Source organism: Antedon mediterranea, chromosome 2 (genome assembly GCF_964355755.1).
Source record: "Antedon mediterranea chromosome 2, ecAntMedi1.1, whole genome shotgun sequence".
NCBI lineage: Eukaryota > Metazoa > Echinodermata > Crinoidea > Comatulida > Antedonidae > Antedon > Antedon mediterranea.
The window spans coordinates 9,779,118-9,805,241 of NC_092671.1; the positions used below are offsets into that span (position 1 = coordinate 9,779,118).

The following is a 26,124-nucleotide window of genomic DNA, read 5'->3' on the forward strand; positions in this document are numbered from 1 at the left end:
GTATATCTAACAAACCCACATGAATGATGTTCTACAATAATTCATAAATAACATAATTCTAAAAGATAAAATTTATTTTTTGAAAGGGCTTCAGTGTACAAAAACTACTCGAAGCTAAAAGAAATTCTCTGAGGAAAATATAATTTTAGCTATACATATATTTCAGCAGTGAAAAGCAGTAAATTATTAAAATGTATTAAAAATGGAATAAAATTGTATAAGAACCAACTGTATTATTACATAATTCATTAAGTAATAAGATAAACAGTACATTATATAGGAAAACAAGGTTTTTAGTAAATAATCAATAATACTGTACTATTAAAATTCTTTATAAATATACTAAAATATATTAGATTTCTGAATAATATGTTAATAATTATATAAACGAATTAATATTTTAATGTCATTAACGATCAAAATATACTATAGTCAAGGTGGTATATAATTATATTGTAACAGCAAATATCAAATTTTGATATCACTGTACAGTATTAGTATTATAATAATATCTTAAATTTCCATATTAATACAAAGGTAAAACAGCAATATATACAAAACAAATGTATTATTAATTAATTAATGCATTGAAAGTATTAATGGAATGATTAAATACCAATGAGACTAGCTGTGACACCCTGAATCATCTGAACGGAAGATAAAGAGTGTAAAGCTATATTCACATTAAAACTGATTCAGGTGGCTGGAGAAAATTCCAGGCTTAGTGTAAACATAACTATAAGAATTTTTGTACATTCTTTTAATGATGATGAACCTAAGACGCTTGCAAAAATTCCTCTATAATTCTGTTACTAATTCATTTTAAAAGGTCAAAGGTTAAGAAACTGAGTTGTACTGACCAGCAGTAACAAAATAATATTGTATCTAAACATAAAAATCCTTGCCAGTCACATTTTTTGTTTTGTAAAAGATACTTGCTGACCGATCTGTTACCTTCTTTCGCCAAATTTTTCCCTATAAGAAAAAAAAACAAGTTGATTAAAATCATTGTTTAGAAAATGATGTAGATAGTAGAGAAATGCGGAGGTTTAGGAACCCCAAGTGGCCCTCCAACATTTTTAGCTGTTTTTTACATATTTTAATGTCTGTTTTTTCCTCTGGACACTGCTCAGGGGCCTCCATAAGATTTGAGTGAATGAGTGAGCGATCATAGCCGTTTCGAAACTATAAGTAGAAAGGGCACAGTTATGAAAAGAAGTGTATTCCTGCTCACTTTTTTTGACTTCTTCTTAGCTTTCTTGTCCTTTGGACTGGTTGCCTCTTCTTCTTCACTTGGACTGGCATTCATCTCTTGATTGTTAGCCTAAAAGAATTAATATTGAGTGGTGATAATATAGCTGATATAAATCTGTTTTAAACAGTCAATCTGTGAGAAGTTCTACAACTATTTGTGATATTAAAATATATATTGATTGATTGATTGAAATTTATATTTATACTGGGTAACCTCTTCAGTCAAAGACTGGTCTCCCAGAGGGCCCAGTTGGTGATCAGTGGCTGTGATGTACTAATACACCGGGGTAACCCCCTACTCGTCTCGAAAGATGTACTAGGTTCTTTAAGTGCACACGAGCTAGATGTGTACACTGGACCTAAGGTTTATAGTGCTAATCAGGAAGATTCGTTCTACCACCAGAACCATGGAGTGAGTGAGCCTCGAACCCCTGCCGATGTTATGGCTACGTAATTACGGTTCCACTGTCTTAACCGCTCGGCCACTCACTCACTCACTCTTATTTTAAACAAAACTAACCAGTCAATTGCCAAGAACTGGCAATTTGTATCTCTCTATTTTTATATATGTTTGATTGCAAGCGCTTGTAGTTCCTTCACATTGTTGGTAATAAAGTTTTCGTATGTCTTATGTCTATGTCTTATGTCATTCTTTCTTTGATCACAACACACTACTTGTATGAATATATACAGTTCCAGAATAATAATAAAAATATCACAAACAAGCATATTATTTACACAAGGTGGTTCTAAAGTTAAAACAGATTCACTATCTTACATCAGCGACTCTGTTAAGTTCTGAGTCAATAGGTGCTAGATTGCTAACAAACGTTTGATAAATCCCTTCGTCATCTTCTTCCTTTTGCTGCCTGCAAAATAAATGAAGAGTGCCCTCTATCAGTAAAAATATAATCTGTCTGTTGACTAATTTATAAGAACAGAGTTAATTTTTCAAAACTTGTCTCCAATTATAATCATCAAAATTATCATTATAGCAAATATTCTGTGGGCTATACTTTTGTACTTACACATGTCGCTCAACTAACTTCTGCGTCACAATTGCGTTTAGACGCGCCTCTCCATACAGACCATCTACCGCAAGTTTAGCAGTTGATTGGGCTGCATGTGTCCCAAGAACCGCTACATTTAAGTCTAAAAAACAATAAAAATTAAATTGATATTGATAGAATGGTGCATCATTACCAAGCAATTGAAATATTTTTGAGCCAGAAATGTTGGATGAGTATGTATTTATAGTTAAGCAAATTAAGAGCTGCTTAAAAAAATAGTTTATTTGGTTGAAATATCAATGGGGTCTAAACTTCAGAGCTGTGATAAAAACCAAAACTAGTATTATGCAGGTAAAGACTAACTTTGCTCAGCAAACTGACGATCCTTTGTCACTGGTCTATCCATGGTTATAATACGTAGACACTCTGATCCGGTACGAGTTGTGTAACGTATCTGCAACTGGAAAGGCAGACGTTCCAATCCTTCAATTGCACTCGTTGCCATCACAGTATCGTATATTGGCTCCTCTGAAAATAGGGTAATGGTAATTGTTTATATTGACAAGTAGCTTAATTTTGTACATTCAATCTAATTACAAATTGTTACCATATATTAATTAAACAAAACAATCATCCATTATAAGAAAAATCTATATTGACAATCAATTTTAATTATTTTGTGATCTATGAGGGTTTTTTTTTTGTGAATCATTTCATTAAAACAATTAAAGGCTTACCTGCTGCTTGGTCGGAGTCTACCATCGTTCCACCAAGGTTATCATAGAGCACTGTGGGTAAAATTAATGAATCACATTGACAATAAACCATTTTAATTACTATGATTTAGGTAAAAAGGAAAACAATAAACCACTAATGCTGACAAATTTATTTAGGCAAAGTATTTGGAATTCTGTCATGTTTCATGTATTGAATCAAGACAATAAATCAATTAAATAATTGATTGGATAACTGTTATGTCATATCCATCCTGTAAGTTTTCTCCAAACGCTACACGCTGAGGTTTCCACACAAAGTATTATGAGGAACAACTAGGTCAGGTACTACATATATTATATTAAATAATATGAAGGGCTAGTGTTGCCAAAAGCTCTGCAAATTGTTCTGGGTGTTTTACTTTTTGCTTATTGTATCTTGTATTGATACAGCACTGTATTGAGATCCAGCCACTGATATCCACAGTATTTTCATTTATATAGTTTTGGATTTATATTAAATATTATATCCAGTCACTTTAAACAATGACATAAAAAAGGTGAACCCCCCTAGCATGATGAGGCTGGAGACAATGAAAGATGTTGACTATTTTATAAAGTTGGCTAACAAACGAAAGGAATGGAGAAACCTGGTACAAAGAGTAAGCAAGGCAGCCCAGGTGGAGAAATCAGAAGATTACTCGGCGAAGAGGCACTAAATAAATAATAAAAATAATAATTAAATAATATGTATTAATATAACATCAAACCTTGCATAACTGGCTTTTTTCGTACACCAAATTCAAAAGTAGCTTCAGAGTCACTTGTGACGTTGCCAATGTTGCGACTCACTACACTGCCTTCTGTATCTTCATTTCGAAAATACCTAAATTAAAAATGTTTATAGATAAATTATAACTTAAGCATTTTGTATTTAACAGTAAAATTTTTCAGATGCAAACAGCCAATATACATGGAGTATACAGTACACAGATTTTTACTATTAACTAAGCAGTCTGCTAAAGATATTTTATTTACATTTTTAATCCATATCCAAAACTTTATTTTACATTATTTTTACATACTTTTACAGACTGAATAATATTAAATCAATAATTCTACTTCTTACATTCCTTTGTGTAATATCAACTTTGCTGAAACCTTGCAAGCTAAGATTGGATCCTGCAGAATGCTACCAAATTCTTCAGATAAATTGTTGGGTTGAACGATATTGACCTATAATGACATCATTTTGGTTATAAGAAATTTAAAAAACAAAAAAAGGAATACTAAAAAACCTCCAGCATTGTTTTTTAAATTCTTTATTTTTATTAGTGTAGTTGAAAGTTCTTTACGACCTTGTTGAAAAAGTTTAACCGTAATTAAATAGACTATTATATAGGATTATTACTATTATGACAATTTCTGGGGTAAATTTCACTGGTAAACTTTCTAGTTTGAAATATTTGCAGTGCATTCATGACAGTAATAAATAATAGATCCTAGAAATTGAAAATATCACAGAAAATTTGCTGATACCAGGGGTCTACATCTTAATTCTTCTTTAAACTAATTTTGCACACACTTGACTTTTTCAACGGCATTGCATACTAATACTAAGGAAGAATCCCATACCCCTTAGCTGTACAGAATCCTGAATCAAGATTAGGTCAAACAACACTTGATAGTCGTTGGTTAAAAATATAAGGATATGAAAAGGATGTATGAAGGATATAACAAATGCCTGGCCTTTCCACTATAGATGGATGATGTATTTATATCTATGAGTAATATGGTTTTGGTTTTTATTGAAACAATGTACATTACCTGACCACCTGTAGCATCAGCTACTGATCCCAGTTCAATGACACGACAATCTTCGCCTTCCATTGTCAATACAGAAACAGACACTCTGAAAACATATAGAATAGTTTATTGTGCTAAATATTTATTTCAATAATAAAATAATTAAAATCTTGATATAAAATTTGTGGTACTGAAAAGAACTGTTGAGTTCTCAACGTTTTCGATCAATATGCTTTGAGAGATCTCTCCTAAAGACGATCAAAGCATATTGATCGAAACGTCGAGAAACTCAACAGTTCTTTTCAGAATTAATACATGTGGTGTACCGCAAACTTTATATCAACTTTGATTTCACCATGCAAACCTTCAAACAATATATTATATAAAATCATTATGCATTTTTTTTGGTATTGTATTTTGCATCGGCAGAAACAGGCCCATAGTTCTATTTCTATATACTTTTGACAAATTTGTATTAAAATATGGGGACGCAAGCAACATGAGATATATTTTTTCTACCATTTGGTCGTGATAACAACTTACCCATTTGCACAAGCATATTTGCCAGCCTCCTGATAGAAAACAGAAGCAGCTTCATATTCATACTCAGTGTCTGTATAAAGAAGGCTACCAAGACCGATATTTGCCATTCCATCTGTACAAACTATGACCTTTGAACCTGGTCTTTGCGATGCCATTGCAATAGACACTAGAAGAGCTGGTCCCAAAGCGGTTTGTCCAACTTCATTTAAGCTGAAATATAAAAAGTGCGATTTCTTAGAAAAGTTCAATAAGAATATGGATGACAAACTTCCTTATAAGGGCATTGCAGTGGAAGTTTATTATGTTATATAATATTTTATTTGATTCCTTATGAGTTTTAAATGTTTTTAATTCTATTTTAAAACTTGAATAAAAAAACAATACCTGGTGGGGGCAGCTAATTATGGAATTGGAGGAGTGGGTTCCATGGACTAAAAATAGTAAAATGAACTACTGAACTTAGGAGGATGTGTCTATCCTATCCTTCTTATTGCAATTTCTTCAATTTAGGGCGGGGTGGGGCTAGGGGAGTGTGTGTGTCTATCCTATCCTTCTTATTGCAATTTCCTCAATTTAGGGCGGGGTGGGGCTAGGGGAGTGTGTGTGTCTATCCTATCCTTCTTATTGCAATTTCCTCAATTTAGGGCGGGGTGGGGCTAGGGGATGTTGTGTGTCTATCATATCCTTCTTATTGCAATTTCCTCAATTTAGGGCGGGGTGGGGCTAGGGGATGTTGTGTGTCTATCCTATCCTCCTTATTGCAATTTCCTCAATTTAGGGCGGGGTGGGGCTAGGGGATGTTGTGTGTCTATCCTATCCTTCTTATTGCAATTTCCTCAATTTAGGGCGGGGTGGGGCTAGGGGAGTGTGTGTGTCTATCCTATCCTTCTTATTGCAATTTCTTCAATTTAGGGTGGGGTGGGGCTAGGGGATGTTGTGTGTCTATCCTATCCTTCTTATTGCAATTTCCTCAATTTAGGGCGGGGTGGGGCTAGGGGATGTTGTGTGTCTATCCTATCCTCCTTATTGCAATTTCCTCAATTTAGGGCGGGGTGGGGCTAGGGGATGTTGTGTGTCTATCCTATCCTCCTTATTGCAATTTCCTCAATTTAGGGCAGGGTGGGGCTAGGGGATGTTGTGTGTCTATCCTATCCTTCTTATTGCAATTTCCTCAATTTAGGGCGGGGTGGGGCTAGGGGAGTGTGTGTGTCTATCCTATCCTTCTTATTGCAATTTCCTCAATTTAGGGCAGGGTCGGGCTAGGGGATGTTGTGTGTCTATCCTATCCTTCTTATTGCAATTTCTTCAATTTAGGGCGGGGTGGGGCTAGGGGAGGGTGTGTGTCTATCCTATCCTTCTTATTGCAATTTCCTCAATTTAGGGCGGGGTGGGGCTAGGGGATGTGTGTCTATCCTATCCTTCTTATTGCAATTTCCTCAATTTAGGGCGGGGTGGGGCTGGGGGAGGGTGTGTGTCTAGATCACCGCTTTTTTATTCTACTGTATGTGAAGTGCAAGACACATGTTAACCTACATAACATGTTAACCTACATAACATGTTAACCTACTTAACATGTTAACCTACATATCTATATATACCTACATATATATACCTACATATCTATATATTAAACCACTTGTAAAGAACCATTTTTGCCCACACTTTGATGTTTCCAGTTTCACGTCCCATGTATTTCATATTAAAATGAACTTTAAAACGTAATTCATTATTTGCATCAAAAAGGTCATGTTTGTATATTATTAATAGTCTTCCTTGTATAAAATACTTCCTTATAGTTGGAACTACAAAGGAAGCAATAAAACATACCCTCATAAACTAGCATGTTGATACTCATATCTATTTAGCTTAACAAAACAAATTTACAGTTCATTGAATGTAAACAAGTAGCGACAAAAAAACTTTTTTATTTCCTCATGCGTTTATTGTCGAAACTGATTGAAAGCAAATCAGTAAAATATTAAAAAGGATTTAAACGAGGGAAGATCGTCGACAAAACAGAATTTGAAATACTAGAAACATGGCAAACAAAGGTAAGTCTAAGATTAATGTCAGGTTTACCTGGTTTAGGGCCTACAATATAAAATAATATGCATACAGTATAACATAGGTAACCTAGGCAGATACAGAAATCAATACAATTACAATGTTATTATTGTTGACTTTAATTTGCAATGTAAACATTATATTTCAATCCACTTAGTCGAAGTACATTTTTCTATTTACTATTAATATACAGTAGGTTTATATTTGATTGGACTATAACCCTATGAGTATATGGTTATATTTTTGCACATTTCAGATCACACATATGAATCTAATATTCCAAAAACAAAAATCAACAGTATCAGGAACCCTTCGGAAACACCAAGTTATACGAACACAGATACAGAAGATGGTCACAAAAACTCAAATGCTTACATAAACACAAGGGGAGGGGACAAGAACAGAAGAAGTGCAAACACAGGAGCAAAAAGCAACACAACAGACGAAAACTTTAATTATCAGAATGATAAAGGGGCAACATACATGGACATACCAGAAAAGGACATACCAGTAAGTGCAGCATATGTGAACACATCATCCACATTAGGACCGGTAAGCCACACTTATTCTCTGCCAGTACAACAAAATTCTTTCTCTGATAAACTGAACTTAACAGGAACTTGTGAGTTTAGGCTTTACAAAAGCCATGCAAGCCTACACAAACCATATACCACTCACGGAGATCTCATCTGGGATTACAAACACGTAAGACAATACGGCACTAATGAAGGTTACTTTTTTATGGAAGTTGGACGCAGAAGTGTGACTGGAGAAGGGACACTTATGTTAGAAATCAGGGAGACAAAGATTGGACAAGAGATTGTTCGAAATATGAAACGAGAAATAGAGAAGATGTCTTTTGATTTTTATCTTCGTAATAAGATTTCTGGCACTACTGATATATCAGGTAATATTAATAAATTACTAAAAAAATCAAAATCAATTTTAATTCAAAATAACCTCTAGTTTACAATATACATCAATAATAGTACAATTATTTGTTTATATTATTATTTTGTGTGTGTTTTTTATCCTTATTTTTTTAACAATCATTTTTATCTTTTGTACCATATAATATTTTGTCAATATATTGTTTGTTTTACAGAGAATACATTTACAGGTGAGATTATAAAAACAAAGTTGTCAAAACATCTCAAACTTTCTGGTCAAATTGTTCTGTTAGTTGACATAACAGGAATATCTCTGCAAAATGCGACCACAGGTAAAATGGAATACTGGTGGCCATTCAAAAATATTGTTGAACGCAACGTAAAAGAAAAAAAGTTTAGCTTTAGGGGCGGAAAAAACAGCATGGCTGGAGAGGGCACTATTGAGTTGCGAACAACAGAGGGGCAACATATCCAAACTAGGTTGCAACATTTTGAAGATCTACTCGTTACAAAGAAACAGATGTTGTCTGTACCAGGTAATGGAAGAAATGGCAGCGGGCAAAAGCTACCAGAACCGCAATACCAGGGACTAATATTTGATGAGAATCCACAGCACACTTATCAAGATCTTTTGCTACTACCAAAATCTCCTACAGTCTAATAGACTAAATATATCTTTGTTCCATATGCATTAGAGAACACCTATTCAGGGGACACCTTCCAGGATCCAAAAGTGTTTCTTTAATAGAGGTTTGCCGTCATAGTGCTAAAATACATTGACCCCTGATGTCTCCTGAATATTTGTGTCCAAAATAAGGGTTCCTCCTGTATTTATATATTACAGTAATTTAGAGGCAACAATAATGCTGAAAATAATGTAAAACAGGGAAGAAAATCCAAGACTCCACACCTATAGATATGTAATTAGATTAGAGACTGTACCAAACACAAATTACTGCTACATAAGACACTCTACAATCATACTAGAGGTAACTAGGGGTATCAAACACAAATTACTGGTACGAGAAAATTTATAAATTGCAATATTAAAAAATGATTTTGTCTGAATAATAAGATTTGAATAAATAAAATGCCATAATGTAAAAATAAATGTTTGTAAAATCCAGGATATCTAATATCTTAATATATTAAGGTAATATCGAGGTACTGTACTTGTTATACTTTGTTTCAGTTTTGTTTTTATTGTTTTATTTGCTCGTTTTACATAATAAAATACTACTATTTATGGTACATTTTGTACTAACATATAGTTGCTACTTTTACATATATTATAGATATTCAATATTGCTTACACTTTAATGAGCTCTGCAGTAACAATATATTTATTTTACTACAGTCAACTCTCCCAATTCCAGACACACTTAGTAAAATAGCCTAATATGTTTGGTTTGCTAGAAATTCTGTTTTTTAATGGAAATGGGAATTTGGGAACATTTTAACCTCAAGAAAAGTCTGCGGTTTTGGAGAGTTTCCGGTTTTTCCAGAGAGTCTGGTATTGGGAGGGTGGACTATAACATTTAACAATGACTTTTGTTTAAAATTATTACGGAATTTGTGACTTTAATATTTGAGAAATATAGTATTTGTTATTAATACCTTTGTAACATTTTTTCATGCCATATTTATATTAAATGTACATACTATTTTTATTACTAGCATTTTAAAAATCAAATAAAACTAATTTGATAATATATAAAACATACAGTGATACTAGATCATACTTCATTGAATGAAATTATTATATGGAATTTCCTTTATTTATGTTAATTTTCAGAAAAAGGTTGTTTGGTTTCATTGTTTTTTTTAATTAATACTTATGCCTATTATTATCTGAACTTTGACTTAGAAAATATTTAAACAAGGAAATGATATTGAATAATAATTAATTTATTATTACCATTCCATTAGAAAATCATTCCTAAACGCCAGTGATTAATATGTGTATTGCACTATCACAGTTTTGTTAAAACAATCAAATAAAATTTGGCTTAATAAACCAATGATTGTAAAGTTGTTTCTGTGTATGCATACTTGTAAGACATGTGCATAAATGCAGTCTAGACAAATTTTGGAATTGACAGAAAGGGCCCGTGGGGTTGGTGGGTGTTGGGGAGAGGAGTCTTATTTATTAATTTGCAATTAGAGAACCAGTTTACTAGCCATGTCCTGATTGGTACACTAAAAAAGCTCATGCATACACATTTTCACAATAATCATATACAAAATTATACAAGCTGGTTGATGCAGTGATGTGGTTTTTAAAAAAAGAGTTCTTTAGTAATTTTTTTTATTCACCATCGTCTTGAGGACAAGGGTTAGGTCAGTTTTACTCAACATTACATTACACCGTAGAGATATAATAGTGAACTATAATATCTCTATGATTACACATTAGAACTTTCTTAGTGATTTTTATGGTTGCGCGAGAACTAATCACCATATGATTGCCGCCAATTCTCTCTTATTATCAAAATAATAGTCCATTTGAAGATTTCCTTAAAGGTGTACTGTTACACCTTCAAAACAATCCTCAAATGAACTATTATTGTTTTGTTTTTGGCATTTGTTTTTTCACTTAAAACACAATATCTCACACACTGTGGCCACTGCAATGACCTGCCACCACAGTTAAAAAGTAGGCCTAATATTAATACTACAATGATTTCATACAAAATGTACTAGTGAAACATATGTATTTTGTATGTGTGTATGTGTGATGTTAATAGCTAGAGTAAGGAGAAAGGAATAAGTAAAACAGAAATGGTCACTTTTTGGGCTGACGGTCAGAATAAGAGAATAGCAGTGTTACACTAATAGTTTAAAATGGTACACAGTCTTCAAAATAGGACATAGCAATGCAATATAATTCCTAAAAATGGAATTTCCACTTGGTAAATATATTTGGCAAATCACAGGTGATTTTCAACAATGAAACCTTATATTATGAAAAGACAAGAATGTGTTTGTTGAGTCAGTGGGTGTTACATAGTTATTCATAATCTACTAAATAAACACTATAGAGGAAAAAGCAAATAATGACAATAACAAAGAAATCCATTCAAATGACTTGTTAATTAAGGTGCTTGGTACTAAATTACACTGCACTTTTAAGTATTCCTATTATTCACCATTTACCGCCCCTTGAATTTACCTTAAAATAAAGTAGGTTGTATAAACATAGAAACATTTTTTTATTATAAATTAATAAAAATAAATTAAAATATTCATACAAACGGGATAAAATGATTAGCTTTGTATCAAATGTACTTGTGTTATTACAGTATCTGAAACAAGTACTACATTTTGTGAACTATCATTTTTGGTATGATTAGCCTACGATAGGCTCAGAAATTAATATACAGTATGGTTGACATCATCCATTTTTAGGAATTTTAGTACATTGCCGTCCTATTCCTGTTTATAATAATAATAATAATAATAATTTATTTGGAAAACGCTTTTTGAACAGCGGCACACATAATAATGGTGCATCCTTAAAACAATTAAACATACAATATAAAAATATATGAGTATCAAAATAAAGATAGACTAGATTAAAACAGATAATTACTCAGATAAAACGGAAGTTCGATAAAACCAAATTAAAAATAAACTGTAATACTAAAACCAATACTTTCATAAACAATTAGCTTATATGAAAACTATTGTATTGGAGCTAGTTTCTAGCCATTGCCTAATAAGGAGTTACTGTAAAGCCAAAGGTCAATATAGTATCGTTTATTATGTTTCTTTTTGGCACAAATTTTTCGTTAAACAAAATAAACACAAAAAATGAAGTGTGTACTAATTTTTTTTTAAATACTGTTTTATTTACAGCTGAGAAAATAATGTTTAAAAAAAGACAAATTTTTGTATAATAAATAACTATCACTAAACTCGCCATTTACAGGATGGATAAACTATAATTCATCATGATATAGAGTCTAATTTGAGGCTTAGGAAGTTGATTGTTGATTTAGGTAGGTCAGAATTAACTTATAATTCCACAGTAATGATTTTACAAAACTCTGTGAAAATAAAATTTAAATTAAAATTTTGTGTGCTCAATGTGTAAATTCAATGAATTTTCTTATACAGAATTTTTGCTCACTGATTCGCGCATGTGCAAGAAGGCTCTTATCTTATCGCTCTTCAATATTTACTTAATATTTATTTCAACAGACTAAGGTCAAAATAGCAGAGACATTCCTAAGAATCAGGTAGTTACACTATTATGGAGAAATTAGGGAAGTTCCCATTGGCTTATGCCACACGTCTGCAACTTCCTATTCCTATGAAAGGTATACAGCGAACAATGCTATTTCAGTCATCCAGGAAATGCAGAGTCATATAAATTCAGTGCTTTCAGTTTGTGATTCAGAATTAAATCTGATGTTATCAACTACACACCTGTCTGAGATCCTCTTTACTATCAATAGTACCATTACCTATTCATTATCTTCATTATTAATTGGTAAGTCACATTCATTTGTTTCATGATCATGATAATTAATTAGTATTATTTATTATTAATTGATAGTGTATCACCAGTTTAGAGTTTCAATTCCTGTAAATTGTTATATTAATATGAAATATAAATTGATGTGTTAATGTTAATTGTTATTGATTCTTTCAAGAATCGTTAATTTTAATTCCAAAGTCAGTTTTTACAATAATTTCAAATTTAACAATATTATATTATTAATTGTTAACTAAAATATTCAATCTTATTAATAAACGGTTTATTTTGTATTATTTTATAGAATGAATTTAAAGATGTTTAACATTAGCATACACTTTTCCGATGACGAACGACTTCGGTCTGGCGAAGATTACCAACTGAACATAAATAATAACGAGCTGTCTTTGAGGGAGCCATCATCGTTAAAGACTACGGTCAGCTGGCGATGTGATGTCATACAAAATCATTCAGTTTTCCACCCATACTACTCAATAGAAATGTCTAACTCAAGTAAAAAGAAGTATGACTTTTTCACGTTTAAGTCTATCGACGCTGAAGAAATATATAAAGCTGTACAAAAAGAAATTGAAACGCATGAAGATAAAAATACACAGGACGAATTAGAGAATGTTTCATCGGAGGAAGTGAAGAAGGACGTGACATATGAGAACTTAAAACTGCATGACACAGACGGGAAGCTCTTAGAAGAAACACAAAACTGCATATATGAAGCAAGTGACCGTAAAAACGAAGTTATCAAAACCGTGTTTACGATTTTTTCATTAAACATTACAACCGAAACACTTCAGAAAAGCAGTCCGCCAACATCTAACACCGCTAGTCCAAACACAAGAAGAAAAAATAGAGGGCGCCCTTATAAAGAATGTGTACAGCTATTAAGAGTATAAACATTAAGAAAATGTAAAACAAATTTGTCTTCCTTAAAATCTGACATTTTAAAAATATTAATAATGTATTTTCGAAAGTTTTTCACGGGTCAGTAAAAATATGCATTTATCATATTCAATTGACAAACTGTTTATATTCAAAATCATGCCTATACACTAATTTATGGTGATAAAGTAATATAAACAACTTTGCAGTGTATTATTCAAGAAATTTGAAATTTTAAAAAAAATATGAAACTAAAAGATAAACATAAAAGTTTTGTTTTTGTTCAGTAAAAATACAAAGTAAATATGTTTATGAGTTATTTTAACAAAATCGAAACTTTAAAAATTCTGGTTTTTATTTATACAGTATATCAACAGACTTATTGGAGCCTAAATCGTGCCAATCTCAATATGGCGATGTGTTTTGCAATAGGACTTGATAGACTGTTAAAAGATCTAAAAATATAATCAAGAAGTTTACTAGTAAAAATCTGTATTTTTAACGATTCAAAATGTTTTGAAACACAAAATATATTTTATCAGCTTTATAATGTGTATTTAATGTGATATAATAAGTGTGTTTATATTTTATTTAATTATTTAAACTTAAATCATTATTGGCATTAAACTATAGAAATATTTTAAATAACATTGTTGATATTTATAATGATTTAAAACATAATATGGTATATTTCGGTTTGGATATTTATAATTAATACAAGTATTACATTAGCTAAATATAACTCAACATATCAAAATGCTATGAACAAAATGTATTCTGTATCAGGAAAATAAAATGTGCAATAGAGCTAAAAACATTTAATAGTTTTGTCAGAAATGTCTTGTTGGAATAATAATCAATATAAAAGAATGTGATCGCATGGATACGCTGAATTGAAAAAGAAGACAAAATAATGTTGCACATTATAAGAAAAGAAGAAGAAACATATGAACTGAAAAGATTCCAAAAGATCCATTTCCTAATAATAATAATAATAATTTCCTAATAATAATGGCACAAAATGTTTTGTAGATACGTGACGATTAATTAACCAAGCTTTTTGTTTCCACCTATAACTTATTGAAATATAAAACCAATACTACATTAAAAGGCCTTGTTAATGTTTGGTTTCAGTTACTAATAACAGAACTATACTGGACGATGACGTGGCATACGGTTAAGAAATGTCAATTTGCTGCTTTAAACCACAATAAATTAGTAGGTTTAGATGGCTCTGATAAACATGATGAACATTTATATGAGGATGTTGGATTACTGATAGTGAGATCGTGGTTCGAATCCAACTCTCACCGCATCGCTTGTATCCTTAGACACTTTACTTACATTTGCCTCTCTCTACCCAGGTGTATAAAATGGGTACCCAGTTAGATCAAGACACAACTTTGCACTGATTAATAGCTAGATTATTATGGGAGTATGATTCCATACATGTTTGATCCAAAAAATGACCAGTGCATTGAGAGCTTGCTTATATGTGCTTTATAAGAATGAACTATTATTATTATTATTATTTATAAAATATAGAAACAGGTTCTATACAGGATCAGGTTTACCACATTATTTTCATTTGAACATCTGATAATATCATATGATATGTTTAAGGCAAAACACATGATTTCTTTCATGGATATGCAACTACGGAAATTCCTAATAATAAATACAGAAACAAAAAATAAAATTATTAGTAGCGGAAGACGGATTGTGGGCAGGTATACCTTTTTTATAATTGAGACAGGTTCTATCAGGATCAAGTTTACCACATCATTTTCATTTGGACATCCCATAATATCATATATGTTTAGAGCAAAACCACCTCTTTGTAATTTTAATTCTAGGAAATAAATTTCCCATCTGTATTTTTTTATGTCCCAAAATTACAGATATATTAAATAGAATAATATATTATTTTAGCTTATTTAATTAATTTAAGGTATATTTTTATACTTATTTTTACAATTTTAGAAAATAAATTTCCCATCTGTATTTTTTTATATCCCAAAATTACAGATATATTACATAGAATAATATATTATTTTGGCTTATTTAATTAATTTAAGTTATATTTTTATACTTATTTTTACAATTTTTTTAGTTTTTTATGTAATACATAGAGCTCAAACTTTCAAATGTTATACTGCAATAAACAATGAATTAATTCATGTATATTACTGTAACAATCAATTATGATACTGTAGGTAGGCTGAATACAATTTGACCCTAAAAAAGGTAACTTTGAACAAACAACGACATAAAAAAAGTTATTTATAGTAAGTAACGGTTCATAAAGCATTATTGAACAAGTATTTCTAGTGAATTCTACGTCACTTGACTTCTATCTAACAGGCTTGACGTTTATCAGGATTATCTTTCTAAAAATACAATTACTGAGCATGTAAAGGAAACAATTTTGAAATATAATAGGAACTAATGTGAAGATACTAGGAAACCACTAGGTGTAGTACACTCACCCTAGCAGGCTGTACTATAAGGTCAATGGAAGAAGTGAACTGTATTTAGGTCTACAAATTTAATGTTTAATAGTGGAGGTATGAAATGGTTTAACTGACAATAGTATAAAATACATTTTTATCACCATAAAGAAAGAATTAATCTTCCCACCAACTAAACTCAAAATAGAAAAACAGCAGTGGCTATGAGCGCACACTGGCTAAACTCAGAGGCCCAGGAGTTTATGGGGCCCTGAGCAGTGCCCAGAGAAAAAACAGGCATTCAAATATGTCGGAAAAAGGCTAAAGTGTTGGAGGGAAACTTAGTTCCTAAACCAGGGGCCTCATGCCTCTGCATTACGCCACTGCATATTAGTGAAGAAGAGAATATTTACCTGAAAACCTTATCAGCTAGACACCTCTTGACTTGAGATATTGGAGCTGGTAGGGGAATGCTGCGGCCAACTTCAACTACGACGTCATTCTCAAGCAGCTGTTCCTCATGAAGAATAACTGGTGGATTACTGCCATCACCAACTACAATAACCTGATAAAAATGCAGTACATTATTACATCATATTTATATGGTTTAACAGTACTGTCAGTGGCATAGGCTGGTTGCAGCCTGGGGGGTACGAAAATTGTAAATGCGGGACAAACACTACCCCACCCCCAGCCCATGACCCTAACGCACCCCAACCCTGCCTATGACCCTAACGTACTACCCATAAATCTATAGCTTGTAGCATCAATCTATATATTCATATTTATATCACCAATTTCTTCCCACAAAAAGAAACAACTTTTCGTTTTAATAGTTACGTTGCCTTTATATATTAATTTTGTATTATGTATGTGTTGAAATGAAATAAAAAAAAAAAAAAAAAGAAACAACTTACTCGATTATTAAATGCCACAATTCCAACTCTTTTGTCTGGTTGCTCTCTCTCCATCCTGGTTAATTGTGTGTCAATGGCTGATTGCATGGCCTACAAAATTATAAATAAATAAAAAGAAAATTATGGAAAGAAATAATTTAAAGTTAGAAGGTTTGAGCGGTGTCCTCTAAAGGGTTTGACTGTAGTGTGAACAAAAACATATATTTTCATTGTTCATTTCACATGAAAGTGTGTCCTGAATAGGGGTGCCTAAAGGTGGGAATTTTACAGTACCATACCTGTAATCTTGAAATGTATGTCTTTGGTTGTACAGTAGCACCAGGGTATGAAACATACCGCGGCTCGTCAAACTGCTTACGACTTTCCATCAGTGCAACATTTGCATCGTTTGATCTCATCAGTTGATCATTTCCATTCACCTGCGGACATATTAGAATATTGGGTTAGCCATGTATTCCTTGTTTTACATGAAAATGGCCCATAAATATAGATTTCCAAAAGGTTCTACTGTACGTATACTGTACTAAATTAAAACACTTGAGAAAGTCTGATAACATTCTAATCATTTCCATTTACGTGTGGACATATTAGAATATTGATTAGCCATATTGTAAAAGCATATTATTCCTCATTTGACAGGAAAGTGTCACATACACAAGAAGTTTTCTACTGTTTGTATATTTTACTAAACTCAAACCATTGAGAAAGTCTCTGATAACATTCCACGACTTGACCTGTAGTCTTTTACTGGAATAGTGTGTACTATTGCACGCCATGTGACCCACAATCATCCAATCAAAAATGACTGGAATTTATTTAGATATTAAATAACACTGGATCTGAAAACACACAGGGTTTTTAAGTATTTTATGTTGAATTTTACTACAGTGAAACAGATTTTATCTTTAAATTACAACTTTATTTGAAGAATGATCACAGAATAAATACCTCAGTTGTGACGCACATGCTTCCTGAGATATCTAAACAAAACAAGATGGCCGAATCAGCCTCAGTTCCAGATCCTTCTTTTAATATATAGGTAACATCATCCTTTTCTAATTTATCCTGAATTGCAAATTTTTCACTTATATTCTCGGCTTCGCAAAACTCACATTTCCAAAACTGTAGAGAATTATAAGAAAAAAATATTGATTTTAATTTTCAAATCTAAACTGAATGTTAATAATCACTATAAAAACAGTCATGAGCTATAAAGTGATATACAGCAATGTAATTATATTCTTATCACACTAAATATGTGGACTTTGAAACTAATAAAAATGATATTCAAGACAACAAACATAATGGATATGGGAAGCTATATATTTGAGGCTGCTACTGCAGCAAATTCGTATAATAAAATTATTTATTAATATGACTTGATAACTGTATGTCTTCCAAATTTCATCCACACGAAAAATGAATTATGTTGTCTGGATGGTACTACGATACGACAAATAAATGTACAGTACAATTATAATACCTACAATAGAGTAGGTAGAATATTTAGACTATAAACAATCTCATACCATAAACCACCATATCCCATAAACCACCTCGTCCCATTAATCACCTCGTCCCATTAACCACCTCGTCCCATAAACCACCTCATCCCATAAACCACCACGTCCCATTAACCACCTCGTCCCATAAACCACATTGTCCCATAAACCACCTCATCCCATAAACCACCTCGTCTTATAAAACCACCTCTTTCCATGAACCACCTTATCCCATAAACCCCTTCTTCCCATTAACCACTTCTTTCCATAAACCACCTCATCCCATAAGCCACCTCATCCCATAAACCACTTTTTCCCATAAACCACTTCTTCCCATAAACCACCTCATCCCATAAACCACCTCATCCCATAAACCACCTCATCCCATAAACCACCTCATTCCATAAACCACCTCATCCCATAAACCACCTCATTCCATAAACCACCTCATACCATAAACCACCTCATTCCATAAACCATCTTATCCCATAAACCACCGCTTCCCATAACAATATGAATACCAGATACCTGTCCATCTATGATTTTGCTGATATGCGAAAAAGCTGCAGAACAGTTTTCACAAAATATAGCCTCCCCTGGTGAAAAGTCAACAGATTTTACTAAAGATTCAAATTTAACAGCAACAACATTTGTATCTGCTCGTCTATACTTCATGGGTTTAATTTCTGTGAATAAAATGTAAATGAAAAAAATGAGTAAGTTTATCATCTTTTTTCTTTTTCTAAAGTTACATTTGGTTTGTGTTTATTTTTTTATAAACTGTAAATGCATGAAACCTGTAATTTTCAGGATACTTAAAGATGTATTGTTCCCTCAAAATCATTAAAAAAATAAAGATTTATAAATCAGATTTTGAATAAGCCATTTTGCAGTTTTAATTAAGTTGTTCACAAACACGGGGACAAAATTTTGTAAAAATAATAATTTCACATTTCAAGACAAAATAAAAAAGAAATTTATTACACCAAACTGCTGAATGTGTCCTTTAACAAAGTTCATTCATTATTCAATTCTGTGCTCTGATAGTTTTGGGATATTGATATAAGACGATAATTTACTATTATCCAGACAAAATGTCTATTCACATGTTGGCATTTTGAAAGTTGGTATATAATTAATAGTTGTTTGCTTTGTTATTATTTTAACCACCTGATATCCTAATAAATAAGTAAACAAAGACTTGATGATACATTGTTGTGGTTTACCACTATGAATAGTACAATGGCCTTCACCAGGAAAACAAAATGTTCCTGTAAAGTTGTTTTTTTTATTGATATTACAAAAGGCCATTGTAAGAATTGTATATGAGACATGACTATTATGAAATACTTTCTCAAGGTTGTTTATAGTTAGTTACCTTCCTTAGTCTTTTTTATATTTTCTGGAGGCAATGGCGGAGCATTTGCTAAAAGAAAACAAGTAACATTTATTATTTTATTTTTCACGCTACAGAGCGCTCAGGATTTCCAAGCAACTGTGCTAATGAAAAAAACTTTAAAAAAATAATAAGTCCACCAGGAAGACCAAAAGATAACTGGATAAACCAACTAAAAAAAGATTTAAAAGGAAAAAAATGTAGACTTTAGCACAATAATAAACCATCCTGACAGAAAAATATGGAAACAAATCGTAGAAATCGTAATGTCGAAATGACGGAAAACGTTTCAAGAGAAAGAGGAGAGAGTGTGCTAATGATGGGATGTCTTCATATTACACAAACAAACAGCAGTGATGGGCATAGTTCATGGACTATATATACCATTTGTGGAAAGGGGTGTTCAAAAATTTATACTTTTCGACTTATATCTCGATTCAGTCTTTGCTGTTACCTAGTCTATTCATCTATCTTTTACTTCAGTCGGAATCTTTTCCCATGAAATTACTTATTCTGATTCACCCGGGTAAGTTGGCTTCATGAAACAATTATAGTATTATTGATTTTAACTGAATTTCAAGATTTAATTCAGTCCACAACCGTAATCTTTGAATCCTTTTTGAGTGCAATGTTTTATATTTTTTATATGCGATATTTTATGTTCAACTTTTATTTATATGTATAATAAATTGCGTTTAAAGTTCAAGTTCAATCCATGGATTTCTTTTCTATCTTTTAATTACAAATGATAAATACAAGAATTTAGCTTTTTTACCGCTTAATTCTGAGTAGTGGTGTGAATCATGCGCTCCCAGTTCAGCATATAAACCTTCTGGAACTTTCGGTTTATTTTTTGATGGAATTTTGTTATCGTAAATAGCTTCTGGTCCATCAAATGTCCTGTTATCGTATATTGCTTCTGGAAAATAAAATGTTACATTATTAATAACAATTAAATATAAAAAAAAGCTTCCAAGGTTTATATTTTCTGTTTTAATCTCTTCATTTATGTATAATGTATAATTATTGATGATGTATTTATTTTATTGTAATTGTAAGAATGAAACTTAATATATAAAAAAAATCATATAAGAAAAGAAACAGCAATTTTTGTTGACATACAGTATGTTTACAATGATATATATTCTCACTAAATGTACTGAGTGAAATGGAAATAAAGTAATTGTACAGTATCTCACAAAATACAAAAAAAACCCCAATTAAATAAAGAATATAGTATATACAACACATGCTTGTGGTAAGGTATTACGGCCAAAAAATAAATATAATCAGCATATCCCCAATAACACTGTTATATAAGTACACATTTACAATAACAATAGGCATAGATACAGTACTCTATCCATGTTCTAATTAATTTTCTTGCTTTCAAGACATTATTAAATATTAATAAATATATAATTATTAATTAAGTCTTTGTAATAACCTATTATAAAAGTTGATTGTGGATTATGATTATTTAATGAATGTTTTTATTATCATTAATAAGCGTGGTTCCCAGTTGCCCAAAATGCAAGTGAGTTGACCAATCACAGCGACAGTAGTTCGCTTCGTGATTGGTCAAAGCTTACGTCCTCAAGTAAGCATGTTTTATTAATAGTAATCATTTTAATATATTTAATTTTCTTTGTAATTCCTTATATAGCCAGTTGTATATTGCCTCTCATTACATGCATTATTTTGTTATGGTTGTTAGTTGTTACTGTCCTTGTATGGAATTATTTTAATCTATCAAAAACGTACAGTACGTCCTCAAACGTCTTTGGTTTTTCTTTTTGTTTCGTTCTGTTGAGTGTAATGTTTTTGATAAAAGGAGAAAATAAAAGTTTTTGAAAAAAAAAAAAAAAAAAAAAAAAAACGTACAGTATCACAAGTTTCTTCCTAATATTAAATCATGGTGTAACATTTTGATATTTATATTATTATTCTTTACTGACAACTGGGGATAACAGTGTCCAACATGGCACGCAAATAGTATGGTACAAGCATGAAAATAGCAATAACAAACTTAGATAATATTTTCACTAACTTTAAATACTTCGAAAACAAAGTTTGACAGTAATGTACATTACCTTCAGAGGGTGCTGACTGCTGACCAACTAAACCAATATTATCATAATTACCTGCAATAGATAAATAGAAAAGTACAATTATACACACAGTAAAAACTCTTTCAAACCTCTTGGGTCCTCACTTCCAAATGCCTGACTTTCATATGGCTTCTGATAAAAATAATATCCGGATTTAAATAAAATATTTAACTTAAACGCTTTACATCAAAATGAACTAATGTGCTCTATACAATTACAACACATTACAATACTGTAGTAATACACTTGTGGAAGTATACTATATACTACTAGTAATTTCATCTCATTTGTGTAGGAGCTATAAAATATTGTATATTATTGAACTAAAGCAAAATTCTCATCTTTGCTTCTTAAGCAGCAAATTTACATATATAATAATAATTACTTTCAGTAGAGGTGGTGCAATGCCATATCATAATTAATATGGCTATGACAGCTTTAATCAACACATTATGAGTTTGTAATATGCTAGGGAAAATGTAAGACAGAATACATAAGAATATACAATCATATGGATGAAATTTATATCATGAAAATATAGAAATATAATTTTAAATAATGTTGATAAAGAAGATGTTAGTTATGGTAGAGGTGGTGCAATGCCATATCATAATTAATATGGCTATGACAGCTTTAATCAACACATTATGAGTTTGTAATATGCCAGGGAAAATGTAATACAGAATACATAAGAATATACAATCATATGGATAGAATTTATATCATGAAAATATAGAAATATAATTTTAAATAATTTTGATAAAGAAGATGTTAGTTATGTTATTATACTGTAATTGTTATCCTCAATTATCTAACTATATACTCTAGGTTTATTTTTATTGTTTTAGTAATGTGTTTTGTTTGTGGGTCCCGGTGAGACAAGTGTTTAACTTCTAGAAGGGATCCATGATAATAATGACTACCAATTACTGCTTTATCTATGTTCACTTTAATATCTTTTTTCTATTTTGTATATGTTCATTCATTACTATCTGAATAAATGTTATCTGAATCTGAATAATATGATTTTAAAAATGAGCATGCACCAGACATATTGTACAATGTAAACACTGCAATCAGTAAATTGTTGAATATAAAGCAAACATGCAACTATTGGGAGCTTCATTCTAATTCACAAAAATCTTACAAAATGGAACTAACAATATGTACACCATCTCTCAAAACCAGACATCCTGAAGCTCTATCTACACTATCAAACTGTTATATGGACTTGATGATGTCATATCACTACCATATTTGAGCATATCACTATCATATTTGGGTATATCACTACCATATTTGGGCAAATCACTACCATATTTGGGTATATCACTACCATATTTGGGCATATCACTACCATATTTGGGCACATCACATATTTGTGTCATAAAAGATTGATAGTGTAGACAGAACTTTAAAAAGGTTCCAATTTTATTCGTACTATCACATTGAAAATGTATTATGAAAATAAAAATTAAAAGCAGTAGCAAAAATGGATATTATTAGATGGAAAGCAGATATCCAAAATTGGTAACAACTGCAACACCTTACAACACAAGCAATTTGTGGCATGTACTAATGCTAAGTGCTACAAACAAACATGTCTTCTGGAGTGGGTACTAGATATTTCAGTCAATGATATGTACAGGGAAATATGAAATAGTCAGAAACACTACAAACAATGAAGGAATTAGGTCTAGACTCCATGTTACCTTTAATACCCTTTTCACATATGTATAAATTGTTACAACCTTATAACAAGTTGTAACCAGGATTGATTCGCCAGACTTATTACATGTTTTCATACACAAACCTTGTGAAATCTCTGGAGGAAAGAATATTTGCGCGCTATTTGATTACTATGATTGGTCAGTTAATACCACGGCAATACATGTGTGCGCAGCAAGAACTCAGAACATCTCAGGACAAAAACACAGGCCTCCTAGATTTCACAAGGGACCCCTGTGAAATCTCGGGAAATTTTTCACAAAATTGTCTTCACACTATGCAAACCTAGTTACAAGTTGTTAAATTTTGCATATGTGAAAAGGGTAATAGAAGAAAGACATGGATAGGTTTACTATAAATTCTTAGTATCATTTCCAAATCTATCAAGTTGTTTTTAAACTAATGAATAAGGTTTATGTGCTGCTTGCAAAAATACTGGTGAGTAACTAAATGACGAGCTATCAAACCTTCATTTGACAAGGCATAATTTCTGCGACAACCCCTTATACTTTCACCGTAAGTTGCTGTAAAGTAAAAATGACAAATTAACCCAATAAAGGACTTAAATAAGTTGGTCTCAAAATAGTCAAGGCAATTATCATTACCAATGGGTAAAATGATAGAATAAACCCTAAGCATAAAATAAGTTACTAACACAAACGTGTGAAGGTCAATAGATCAATACATTTTCAGAAAATTACACATATTTTCTACAATGTTATGAAGTCAAAAGTCTATTTTGGTACTCTATTGTGGAGTTTTCACTGAAGTGTAACAATAATAATGAATAACCAACTTCTGGGTATATTTAATTGTACAATGGAGGAAGCTATTGCTTATTGCTAAATATATATCTGTAAACGACAGGCATTTGTATAAGAAAATAAACAATGTAGAAGATTAGAATAATTATAAGTATTATCATTGAAATTGGAAACAGAAAAGCCTTTTTATAATTTCGAATCTAGGCCTATTTTAAGGAGGAACTATTACAGAAAAAAAGACAAAAGACTCACAATACAGTAACTTTCAATATGAAAAAAGCTAACAATATATAAAAATTTGATCTTGTTTTTGGAATATAACAACAGTTATCTATGATTTTCATTTTTGATAAAAATTGTACTTTATTTATGACTATTTTATAATATTTGTTGTACACTATACAGTACCTTCTGATTGGACAAAACTTCTACCACCAGGAGCCACAGTACGTCCTGCAGTGGCAGCATACTTTGCACTGTCAAAAAATAAATTAATATTCTGAATGATAAACTTTTGCTAGTTAATTATTAAAATCATACATACCAACAGTTTTAACTCACTGTCACATGCTTCGTTAAGCATTGGGTAAGAATCTACCTGAAGCAACTAGTACCATACAAGAGAGTGATGTGGTATAATTGTAAGGGATATCAGACTATAATGTTATTTCCATGGGTTCATGACTATTAATCAAATTATATGTTATAGCACTCCTCTGGATTCACACCTGAACTATTATAATATTATTAAAGATAAGGGGATGGAAAAGTCGTGTACTAAATGAAGAGTTCACCCAATAATAAAATAAAAAATTTAAATACCTGCCACCTATTCCAAACTTGTACTCTCCTTCAGAGATAAATTCATCATCGGAATCATCATAATTTAACACATGACTTGACGCAAATTCCATTTTTAATTGACACTTATCTGAAAGAATAATAAATATCAAATATTTAAATATTTTTCAACTTCTACCTGTTTCAGTGTTTTGTGAAATTATATTATTTATTATTAATATAATAGAATGTTATTTAAAAGACAACCATCCTCTAATCCTAATGAAATCTTGTAGGCTACCAAATCTATTATGAGTAATATTAATAACAATACGTACCTGACGTACTGTACTACCAAATACTATTTGTTTACCTACCTCACACCAGTACGCGAGAGAGTACGGCTAGGTACCACTATCGATTGGCAACCCCAGGCTTAGAACGGTACACTGAATCAGAAGAGGCGGGCTAGACAGAAACAACAAGTGTATATATTTCGTATATATAGTTCTATAGGTGCTACAATATGATTTAACGATGGCACGAACCTTAGTAATAAGACAATCGTATTTAATTCGGATAAATTGATGATTAAATCGTAGCAGAATCTTCTCCGCCTAAAAAATACATCGATGATTCAACCTGCTGCTTGCTCTGCTGAGTACGATATCTGCACTCTGATTGGCTAAAAGAATTCTAAAGCCTCAAAAGAGCAATAAAATAAAATCATTTAATTGTAAAATTCTTTGTATTTCAATTTCATTCAACGCGTACACTAAATATACTATAATTCAAATTAAAATATATATGTTTGATTAA

At 31.4% G+C, this 26,124-nt stretch overlaps 2 protein-coding genes and 1 long non-coding RNA gene across 5 annotated transcripts; 2 read left to right on the plus strand and 1 right to left on the minus strand.

Annotated features, from left to right (window-relative positions):
* LOC140040332 (circularly permutated Ras protein 1-like) lies at positions 1–25,990 on the minus strand. 3 transcript variants are annotated; one of them, XM_072086191.1, is made up of 22 exons: positions 25,854–25,990; positions 25,348–25,456; positions 24,934–25,001; positions 24,229–24,285; positions 22,016–22,066; positions 20,698–20,841; positions 19,905–19,952; positions 19,055–19,212; positions 17,973–18,146; positions 17,303–17,443; positions 17,025–17,114; positions 16,521–16,672; positions 5,327–5,536; positions 4,805–4,889; positions 4,107–4,213; positions 3,748–3,863; positions 3,002–3,052; positions 2,628–2,792; positions 2,283–2,406; positions 2,033–2,123; positions 1,235–1,324; positions 1–975 (listed from the first exon to the last, which is right to left on the minus strand). In XM_072086191.1, exons 2-22 carry the CDS (start codon positions 25,437–25,439, stop codon positions 886–888), a joined length of 2,304 nt encoding a protein of 767 aa, XP_071942292.1. In that variant the 5' UTR covers positions 25,440–25,456; positions 25,854–25,990; the 3' UTR covers positions 1–885. The 3 variants fall into 3 exon arrangements, with proteins under 3 accessions (XP_071942292.1, XP_071942291.1, XP_071942293.1); XM_072086190.1 differs by having other exon boundaries at positions 260–975; positions 25,683–25,938; XM_072086192.1 differs by lacking the exon at positions 24,229–24,285 and having other exon boundaries at positions 262–975.
* On the plus strand, positions 6,969–9,531 carry LOC140040334 (uncharacterized). Its single transcript, XM_072086193.1, has 3 exons — positions 6,969–7,377; positions 7,647–8,297; positions 8,496–9,531. Exons 1-3 carry the CDS (start codon positions 7,365–7,367, stop codon positions 8,939–8,941), a joined length of 1,110 nt encoding a protein of 369 aa, XP_071942294.1. The 5' UTR covers positions 6,969–7,364; the 3' UTR covers positions 8,942–9,531.
* On the plus strand, positions 12,648–13,370 carry LOC140039608 (uncharacterized). Its single transcript, XR_011842538.1, has 2 exons — positions 12,648–12,775; positions 13,065–13,370. It is a non-coding gene; the product is annotated as an uncharacterized lncRNA (long non-coding RNA).
* Positions 25,991–26,124: the final 134 nt, after the last annotated feature.